This window comes from Hemibagrus wyckioides, linkage group LG15 (assembly GCF_019097595.1).
Source record: "Hemibagrus wyckioides isolate EC202008001 linkage group LG15, SWU_Hwy_1.0, whole genome shotgun sequence".
NCBI classification, from domain to species: domain Eukaryota; kingdom Metazoa; phylum Chordata; class Actinopteri; order Siluriformes; family Bagridae; genus Hemibagrus; species Hemibagrus wyckioides.
Genome location: NC_080724.1, coordinates 2,364,072 through 2,375,000, shown reverse-complemented (window position 1 = coordinate 2,375,000; position 10,929 = coordinate 2,364,072). Strand labels below are relative to the sequence as shown.

Sequence of the window (10,929 nt, the reverse complement as noted above, 5' to 3'; positions counted from 1 at the left end):
CTGGAAAGAAAACTGTAGGCTTTTTGAATATCAAAGTTCATGTTAGAGGAACATAAAAGGGAACATAAAGCTTTAGCAGTACAGAACACTGCTACGGTATGTCACCGCTTAAGGCTGGTATATATATATATATTTGCATAGACACCAGCCTTAAGCGGTATATATATATATATATATATATAAGGCTGCCAGGAGGAAGAAAAGTGAATACAGTTTTCTCTTTGACAGAGCTATAGGTACATAAGTGTCCTTCTAGCTGGCTTGAGGTTTGATCAGGAACATAATTAAATTGCTATTTAGCTGGGGCTAACGGGCCCAATCATGTTCCAGCATGACAGAGCTCCTGTGCACAAAAGTGAGTTCCATCAAGGCCATGGTTTTCTGTAAGCACTCGAGTGGCCTGCTCAGAGCCCTAACCTCAAACCAACTAAACACCAATTGGATGAACTGAAACTATGCATTTCATGCTTTTTCACCTTTCTCTAGAATGCTCTTACGATGTAGTTGAAAACTTTCCCTTATAGCAACTTATAGCAACAAAGGAGGAACAACTGAATGCCAATGGATCTGAAATGCAGACTGTGCTGTGATGGTCAGATTTCCACAAACCTCTGACCATACAGTATATATCTAATTACTTTCAGATATTGCTTATAACACAAATCTCATGTATACACCGATCAGACATAACATTGTGACCAGTGCCAGGTGAAGTGAATAAGACTGATGATCTCCTCATCATGGCACCTGTTAGTGGGTGGAATATATTAGGCAGCAAGTCAACATTTTGTCCTCAAAGTTGATGTTAGAAGCAGGAAAAGTGGACAAGCGTAAGGATTTGAGCTTTGAGTTTGACGAAGGACCAAATTGTGATGGCTAGACCACTGGATCAGAGGATCTCCAAAACTGCAGCTCTTGTGGGGTGTTCCCGGTCTGCAGTGGTCACTATCTATCAAAAGTATCCTTTAAGTCCTGTAAGTCCTCCATGGGGCTCCAAGGGCCCCCCTCGCAACTTACAGCACTTAAAGGATCTACTGCTAACATCTTAGTGCGCGATACCACAGCACACTTTCAGGGATCTAGTGGAGTCCATGCCTCGACAGGTCAGGGCTGTTTTGTCAGCAATGGAAGGACCAACACAATATTAGGCAGGTGGTCATAATGTTATGCCTGATTGATGTATGTATTTGTAAACAATTTACCATTCATAAGTCCCCTAAGTGATAAGAAAAGGTATATTCCTGCCTAAGGCTGCAAAATGCTGGTGTGGGGGGGTGTATGCAAATTCATTAATTTTGTCCCCACTCAGTCTGAAAGTCACTTTTAACCAAAGGGCATGTCTTCCTAATGAGAAAGTTTAGCTTAATTACGTCTCAGCGTCCCAAAACAGTCAGAAAGTTTGTCAAAATGATTACTATTACAACATACAGCATAAATCTACTGGCCTGAGGGTAACTGCACTGATTATATGATCATCATGTAATTATTGTATGCAAATCTCGCACACTACACCAACTAAATACACACACTACACACACATTTTATATTTTTGTCCTAAGTCTATCGATATTAGAGACTTAATTGTATTATGCGGATATCAGATATCCTGATATTTTGTTCAGGGAAATTCTGTTCAGGGAAGTTAAGTTAAGTCTTTACTCATACTTATGGATCATTGTGTGAGGCAGTTACAGTTTACTTCTGTAGTTTCTGTCATTTACTTCTGGCAACTAATGATTAAGTGCCATTTGTCAATACCTAGTTCATGTGAAGTCATGTTTAATGTAGTTCATCCTTCAGTCTGGATTTCCTCTAGGCATGAATAAGTTGTGTATATGTGTGATATGCTCTGTGAGAGACTGCTGTCCCATCCAGGGTGTATCCCTGCATTCTGCCCAGTGTTCCTGCTACAGGGTCAGGATCCACTGCAACTCTGACCAGGATAAAGAAGTTAAGAAAAAAGGAATGAATGATTGAACAGGTGTTTTTAAGGTGTCCCCGGGTCTATTTTGTGTCTTTAAGGTGTTCCCAGATCTATTTTGGTTTCATTAAGGTGTCCCCAGGTCTATTTTGGTGTCATTAATGTGTCTTTAAGGCATCCCCAGATCATTTTTTGTGTCCCTAAGGTGTCCCCAGATCAATTTTTGTGTCCTTAAGGTCTCCCCAGATCAATTTTTGTGTCCCTAAGGTGTCCCCAGATCTATTTTGGTGTCCTTAAGGTGTCCCCAGATCTATTTTGGTGTCCTTAAGGTGTCCCCAGATCTATTTTGGTGTCCTTAGGGTGTCCCCAGGTCTGTTTTGGTGTCCTTAAGGTGTCCCCAGATCTATTTTGGTGTCCTTAGGGTGTCCCCAGGTCTGTTTTGGTGTCCTTAAGGTGTCCCCAGATCTATTTTGGTGTCCTTAGGGTGTCCCCAGGTCTGTTTTGGTGTCCTTAAGGTGTCCCCAGATCTATTTTGGTGTCCTTAAGGTGTCCCCAGATCTATTTTGGTGTCCTTAAGGTGTCCCCAGATCTATTTTGGTGTCCTTAGGGTGTCCCCAGGTCTGTTTTGGTGTCATTAAGGTGTCCTTTTCCTCCTGCTAGATTCCTGTAATCATATATTTAATCTGTAGAGATCCTGAAATTTCATGACATCATCTATATTTTGGTAAGAAAACCAAAAAGAAAGTTTTCTTAGGAGGTGAATCTTGATATTATCTTGAACTTTGAATTGTTTTATATCACACGTGGAAACATGTTTGTTATAATCTAACCGTTACATCAGTCTGCCCTTAAAAAACCAATGGCATTAACACTGAGCTGTTGCTATGGCAGTCTCTGGTCTTTTAGGAAAGTGTTCCACTGTGACTCTGACTCAGGATCAAGCCGCTATGGAAGATGAATGAATAAATAATTTCCCTCCTGTAGGTTTCCACTAATCATAGATGTCATCTGTTGCTATGAGGTCCTGAAATTTCATAAACATCAAAACATATTTTGGACTTTGAACTTAATTTTATATCACACATAGATAAGATCACGTCAGTGAGATTTGTCTTGTATCACAGGACCAGTACCATGTTATTTTTCCCTGCAAAGACATCGACTCATGAGCTTTTATTGCTTTTTATTGTTGTTTGAACAATGTCAAATAAAGAGGATGGACTTCCTAGAATATTGAGCAGGCTGTTGAAACAGTCTTCTTGAATGTGTAAGGTCAGAGCCACAAAATCTCGGACTAAGTTATTGTTATACTGTATAGCCAAAAGTATTTGGACAACCGGCTATTACACCTATGGGGATTAATACACTATGTCACCAAAAGTTTTGGGACACCCCTCCAAATTATTGAATTCAGGTGTTGTTTTTCAGGGGTTGGTCTCGGCCCCTTAGTTCCAGTGAAAGGAACTCTTAATGTTTCAGCTTCATACCAAGACATTTTGGACAATTTCATGCTCTTTGTGAGAAAAGTTTGGGGATGACCCCTTCCTGTTCCAACATGACTGCACACCAGTGACCAAAGCAAGGTCCATAAAGACATGGATGAGTGAGTTTGGTATGGAGGAACTTGACTGGCCTGCACAGAGTCCTGACCTCAACCCCATAGAACACCTTTGGGATGAATTAGAGCGGAGACTGTGAGCCAGATCTTCTCGTCCAACATCAGTGTCTGACCTCACAAATGCGCTTCTAGAGGAATGGTCAAAAATTCCCATAAACACACTCCTAAACCTTGTGGAAAGCCTTCCCAGAAGAGTTGAAGCTGTTATAGCTGCAAAGGGCGGGACAACTCCATATTACATTCATGTAAAGGCAGATGTCCCAAAACTTTTGGCTATATAGTGTACATATGTTCCAGTTTGTGGCAACAGTAAGGGCAATACAGTAATAAACGGCAATTTTAATTTTTTTTTTACTACAATATATTGCTGTTGAAATTAAATAACAAAGATGATGGAATTTAAATCCAAATCAGGTAGAGTCCTTTTTTATATATAGCCCCACCCCCTTTTAAGGGACAGACTTTAAAATAACTGGATAGATTAATAAAATATTTAAAATTTAAATGTATAATTGAAATCTGCACTTTGAGCTCATATTCATTATTTGATAACAACTTTGTCAATGTCCATATGATTATTAACCTGTCTTAATGGGTATCATATACAGTACATAACATTTCTTAACACAATGAATATAAAATCAGTGATTGACTTTAATTTCTCTTCCTTGGTACTGCAGCCTCAGAGGGACAGGTTTTGACCTCAGCTCATCTGATTTACATGGCTGGTCAGGTTGCAGAAGGGATGGCCTACTTGGAGGACCGGCACATTGTCCACCGAGATCTGGCTGCCCGAAACATTTTGGTGGGAAGTGACCTGGAGTGTAAAGTGGCTGATTTCGGCTTGGCTCGTATTATAAAGGTAACAACTCTAACAAAACTTTCCTTCATAAATACAGGGAACATGACTATGCATCATGCAAATCGACTTGCTTTGATCCTCAATAGTTGTTTGTATTTAGACGTTTAGTTCATGCGCTATGTCGTGTGCACAAAGACAATATATGTGGAATTTAATTCGTACTAATGAATTAATAAAGTTAAATATATGTTCAGTAAAATTCAATGTGCTCCTGAACTTTATGAAGCATTTACCAAAGCTGAATGAATGTTTGAATGATCTTTAGTAACTAGAGCTCGATGATTGGCAGGGTTTTTCAAAATAATTGGCACCCATTATAAAATGAGCAAAAATCTATAAATATAATAATGATATAATCCAGATTTAGCCGTCACATGGCACAGCTGCTGTGTTGCCTGTTCCACTTTCCCAGGTTCAGCCTGAGTTTAAGTATTCTGTAACTATGGATTAACTGTAACTATTAGTATTAGTAATAGTATACCTATTAATATTATATTATTGTTTTGATTGTGGTAACAAACAAATAAATAAATAGTATATTTGGGGACAAAATGGATCTGTGTACCTCTTTGGCTGTTTTGTGGCTGGTCACTTAGAGCCTGCTTGATATACACTTATATTGTCAAAAGTTTTGGGACATCTGCCTTTACATGCACATGAATGTAATATGGAGTTGTCCCGCCCTTTGTAACTATAACAGCTTCTGGGAAGGCTTTCCACAAGGTTTAGGAGTGTGTTTATGGGAATTTCTTGACCATTTCTCTAGAAGAGCATTTGTGAGGTCAGGCACTGATGTTGAACGAAAAGGTCTGGCTCACAGTCTCCACTCTAATTCATCACAAAGGTGTTCTATGGGGTTGAGGTCAGGACTCTGTGCAGGCCAGTCAAGTTCCTCCACACCAAACTCACTCATCCATGTCTTTATGGACCTTGCTTTGGTCACTGGTGTGCAGTCATGTTGGAACAGGAAGGGGTCATCCCCAAACTGTTCCCACAAAGAGCATGAAATTGTCCAAAATGTCTTGGTATGAAGCTGAAGCATTAAGAGTTCCTTTCACTGGAACTAGGGGGCCGAGCCCAAACCCTGAAAAACAACACCTGAACTCAATGAGTTGGAAGGGTGTCCCAAAACTTTTGGCACTATAGTGTATTTCAGCCAAGAACCTGGCTGAGGTTCAGATCAAGCCCCACATTCAGCACTGCTGTTATTCTTTTCAGTGCAGACACAATATATTCTGCAAGAGTCAAAGAAAGTAGTGTTTATTTGAAAAGAAAGAAGTTTAATTAACCCACCTATATAATTTCCCCAGCTCAATATATATATATATATATATATTACGTATGTATTTATTATGTATAAGTGTGTACATATGTGTGATTGCAGGACAGCGTGTACACAGCCAGTAGAAACACTAAGATCCCTGTGCGGTGGACGGCTCCTGAAGCGGCTCTGCACCAGCGCTTCTCTGTTAAATCCGATGTCTGGTCCTTCGGGGTGCTGCTCTATGAGATGATGTCACGTGGGAAGATGCCATATGAGGGTATGAATGCCTTACCTACTATTCATATCAAACATATGTTTTTGTGCATGTTCTTCCTATATCCACATGAGTTTTCTCCTGGGTTTTTCAGTTTCCTTCTATATCACAGAAATATGTCAGTAGGATGGGTTAGCTATGTTAAATTTCACATCTTTCTGTTCTTTAAAATTCATACTTTTTCATCATGAAATCAGGAATAATACAAATATAAATTCTCAATATCAGGTATAACACTCTGAGCAGTAGGAGGTGAAGTGAATAAGACTGAGTATCTCCTCATCATGGCACCTGTTAGTGGGTGGGATATATTAGGCAGCAAGTCAACATTTTGTCCTCAAAGTTGATGTTAGAAGCAGGAAAAATGGACAAGTGTAAGGATTTGAGCTTTGAGTTTGACGAAGGGCCAAATTGTGATGGCTAGACCACTGGATCAGAGCATCTCCAAAACTGCAGCTCTTGTGGGGTGTTCCCGGTCTGCAGTGGTCAGTATCTATCAAAAGTGGTCCAAGGAAGGAACAGTGGTGAACCGGAGACAGGGTCATGGGCGGCTGATGCTCGTTGATGCAGGTGGGGAGCGAAGGCTGGCCCGTGTGATCCGAAGAAGTTAATGCTGGTTCTGATAGAAAGGTCAGAATACACAGTCCAGGACCGGTCAGGGCTGTTTTGCCAGCAAAAGGGAGATCAACACAATATTAGGCAGGTGGTCATAATGTTAGGCCTGATCGGTGTAGAACAGTTCAATGAAATATTTATTCTAAATTATTGATTTCGGCAGCAAGTAGCAGAAACATGAAAATATTACAGGAAATGTACATTGGACATTTTCGCAATAGGCCTAGATTTCTGTCCAGAATTTTTTACGCATGTGACTACAGCAAGATATTACATGAGGTAGCTGCTATAGCTGGGCCTTTAGCAGGGAAAAAAAGTATTATTTTTTTCTGGGTGACATGGTGGCTTAGTTTTTAGCATGTTTACCTCCAGATCTGGTTTCTTCCTTCTTCTTGTGTGTGTGTGTGTGTGTGTGTGCATATTCTGCCTATATTTTGAGGGTTTCTCCTGGTAGTCCAGTTTCCTCCACCATTTGAAAGGCTTTACTTGTAGACTGATTGCCATGTATAAATAGTGTGTGTGTGTGTGTGTGTGTGGGATGGGTTGGCTCCCTGTCCAGGGTGTGCCCCACCTTGTGTGATAAATTCCCTGGGATTGATGCCAGGTTCACAAACATTGATGTGGAGTGCTGGAGCAGGAACGTCAAAACGTCATTTCTGTTCAACATGAACCTAAATGAAGAATACATTATATTGATGTTCCGTGTTTGGTAGTTTTTTTTTTAAAAAAAAGATTTGACTTTAGCACCAAAATATTAACTGCATATTTAATTTAATAATTTCTCATTAGTTAGTATGTATCTTAGGTTCCATACTGTAGTGGTCATCACATCTGCTTTATATGCAGAAGATCCTGGGTTTGAGCCCCAGTGGAACCAACTGTTTGAGAATTGCAACGAAAAGTCGGTGTGTTTGTCACCAGTGATGGAGTATGTACACTATATTGTCAAAAGTTTTGGGACATCTGCCTTTACATGCACATGAATGTAATATGGAGTTGTCCCCCCCTTTGTAACTATAAGAGCTTCTGGGAAGGCTTTCCACAAGGTTTAGGAGTGTGTTTATGGGAATTTTTGACCATTCCTCTAGAAGCACATTTGTGAGGTCAGGCACTGATGTTGGACGAGAAGGTCTGGCTCACAGTCTCCACTCTAATTCATCCCAAAGGTGTTCTATGGGGTTGAGGTCAGGACTCAGTCAAGTTCCTCCACACCAAACTCACTCATCCATGTCTTTATGGACCTTGCTTTGGTCACTGGTGTGCAGTCATGTTGGAACAGGAAGGGGTCATCCCCAAACTGTTCCCACAAAGAGCATGAAATTGTCCAAATGTCTTGGTATGAAGCTGAAGCATTAAGAGTTCCTTTCACTGGACCCCGAGCCCAACCCCTGAAAAACAACACCTGAATTCAATGATTTGCAGGGGTGTCCCAAAACTTTTGGCATTTATTATTTTGGCATTTATTACTGTATAATGTATAATGTTGTTATTGGGGCATGTGGAAGCTTAGTGGTTAAGGTGTTAAGGATGACTGAGCAGAAGGTTGCGAGTTTGATTTTTTTTTGCCAGAAATGTAAATGTAACAACATAAATGAATAATATTAATAAGTATTAATAATCCCAGCTATAAGAATTACTTCTTTCACTGTTTTTGCATGCATGTAGTGTGTTTAATCTAAAATAGCACTTGCTCCTTTTCTTCTTCAGGTAAAACAAATAAGGAAGTATTAGAGGTACTTGCTTCAGGTTACAGATTGCCATGTCCAAGTCGCTGTCCTCCCAATATCTACCGCATGATGCTGGACTGCTGGGCAGCCGAAAGCTCCAAACGACCGTCGTTCCACGCACTTCACAGCCAACTGGACAACATCTACTCCAGAATCTACTACAAAACCATCGAAGTGTAGAACTGGAGTCTGATGAGGAGCACAAAAAAGCCACACAGGAGAACAAATGAAGGGATGTTCTAATGGTTTCTTTATTAGCCTAGATTGCAAAATGATGGCCTCTTCCTGCCAAAACTGTATTTATGAATGATGTTTTTTTTTATGATGATGATGATGATGACGTGCAATAATGTAAAGGAACAGAATAGTAGAAAAGACGTACAGCAGTGGCATGCTTAGTTGCTGGTCAATGATCTGTATGTGATATGCGTTGCATTTTCGGGTTGTGATCCCTAACAGTGTTCAGCCTGTGTCTCCTGCGCTCCACTGCTGGCCACACAGAGACTCAAGCTTTAGGATCAATAGTAGACTAGCTAATCGGTTTCTGCTTTCCAGTGAGTGTTTTGTTTACCAGTGGTTCACCTGCCAACTGTGGACATTCTCCCAGTGAACAAAAAGGTGGCAAGAACTAAGACTGTTACACCTAATCAAGCAACCGAGGAGGTTTACTTCAAACCTGCTGCAAAAATAAATAAATAAAAAATATTGCTTGCATCCATATGAGACCTGAGCACGTGCACTGTGGGGAGTTTGAAAGCAGCAGCCACAGATATCTTCCTGTCCTCCTGGATGCTTACTTCTGTTAGTCTGGATTCCTCTTATTCATGGAAATAATTTCTGTGATTAATGTCTTCCAATCATTACAAGAAGGAAACCAATTATGCACCGTGAGTTTTAAGAAAAAAAATATTTTAAAAAATAAAGTATTTTTTGAATATATGGGCTGGTATGGTTTATGAAATGATATCTTTGAATGAATATATATATATATATATATATATATATATATATATAATGTATGTATTCGCTCACCTGCCTTGACTTGCATATGAACTTAAGTGACATCCCATTCCTAATCCATAGGGTTCAATATGACGTCGGTCCACCCTTTGCAGCTATAACAGCTTCAACTCTTCTGGGAAGGCTGCCCACAAGGTTTAGGAGTGTGTTTATGGGAATTTTTGACCATTCTTCCAGAAGCGCATTTGTGAGGTCACACACTGATGTTGGACGAGAAGGTCTGGCTCTCAGTCTCCGCTCTAATTCATCCCAAAGGTGTTCTATGGGGTTGAGGTCAGGACTCTGTGCAGGACAGTCAAGTTCATCCACACCAGACTCTGTCATCCATGTCTTTATGGACCTTGCTTTGGTCACTGGTGCACAGTCATGTTGGAAGAGGAAGGGGCCAGCTCCAAACTGTTCCCACAAAGTTGGGAGCATGGAATTGTCCAAAATGTCTTGGTATGCTGAAGCATTCAGAGTTCCTTTCACTGGAACTAAGGGGCCAAGCCCAGCTCCTGAAAAACAACCCCACACCATAATCCCCCCTCCACCAAACTTTACACTTGGCACAATGCAGTCAGACAAGTACCGTTCTCCTGGCAACCGCCAAACCCAGACTCGTCCATCAGATTGCCAGATGGAGAAGCGCGATTCGTCACTCCAGAGAACGCGTCTCCACTGCTCTAGAGTCCAGTGGCGGCGTGCTTTACACCACTGCATCCGACGCTTTGCATTGCACTTGGTGATGTATGGCTTGGATGCAGCTGCTCGGCCATGGAAACCCATTCCATGAAGCTCTCTGCGCACTGTTCTTGAGCTAATCTGAAGGCCACATGAAGTTTGGAGGTCTGTAGCGATTGACTCTGCAGAAAGTTGGAGACCTCTTCACACTATGCGCCTCAGCATCTGCTGACCCCGCTCCGTCAGTTTACGTGGCCTACCACTTCGTGGCTGAGTTGCTGTCGTTCCCAAACACTTCCACGTTCTTATAATACAGCTGACAGTTGACTGTGGAATATTTAGGAGTGAGGAAATTTCACGACTGGATTTGTTGCACAGGTGGCATCCTATCACAGTTCCACGCTGGAATTCACTGAGCTCCTGAGAGCGACCCATTCTTTCACAAATGTTTGTAAAAACAGTCTGCATGCCTAGGTGCTTGATTTTATACACCTGTGGCCATGGAAGTGATTGGAACACCTGATTCTGATTATTTGGATGGGTGAGAGAATACTTAATATAGTGTATATAGTGTATGTATATATATATATATGTATGTATATATATATATATATATATATATATATATATATATTTCGCGCATATATATATATATATATATATATATATAAATATATATAATTATATATATATATATATATATATATATATATATATATATATATATATATATATTCATGGATACATGGAACAGTATTAAACTAGACCTAGAGATGAATTGTAGGTGACACAGATCAATTCAATTGAATTCAATTTATTTGTATAGCGCCTTTTACAATGGACATTGTGTCAAAGCAGCTTTACAAAAGAAGAGAAACAGAGAAAGGAGAGGAAAAAAAAATAAAAATAAAAATAACTACAAGTTCAAGAGGTTTATTTTCCGAATTCTCATAATAGAAAATGAC

The 10,929-nt window shown here is 40.2% G+C and overlaps 1 protein-coding gene and 1 non-coding gene across 3 annotated transcripts in view; both read left to right on the top strand.

The window, feature by feature from the left end:
• srms (src-related kinase lacking C-terminal regulatory tyrosine and N-terminal myristylation sites) overlaps positions 1 to 9,178 on the top strand; it is a 21,607-nt gene extending 12,429 nt beyond the window's left edge. For both annotated transcript variants that reach the window (XM_058410630.1, XM_058410629.1), the window contains 3 exons: positions 4,220 to 4,401; positions 5,786 to 5,942; positions 8,262 to 9,178. In XM_058410630.1, the coding sequence (XP_058266613.1) occupies positions 4,220 to 4,401; positions 5,786 to 5,942; positions 8,262 to 8,461 (539 nt within the window). In that variant the 3' untranslated portion in view covers positions 8,462 to 9,178. The remainder of the gene's footprint in view (positions 1 to 4,219; positions 4,402 to 5,785; positions 5,943 to 8,261) is intronic.
• On the top strand, positions 7,359 to 7,431 carry trnai-uau (transfer RNA isoleucine (anticodon UAU)). Its single transcript has one exon. It is a non-coding gene; the product is annotated as a tRNA-Ile (tRNA).
• Positions 9,179 to 10,929: the final 1,751 nt, after the last annotated feature.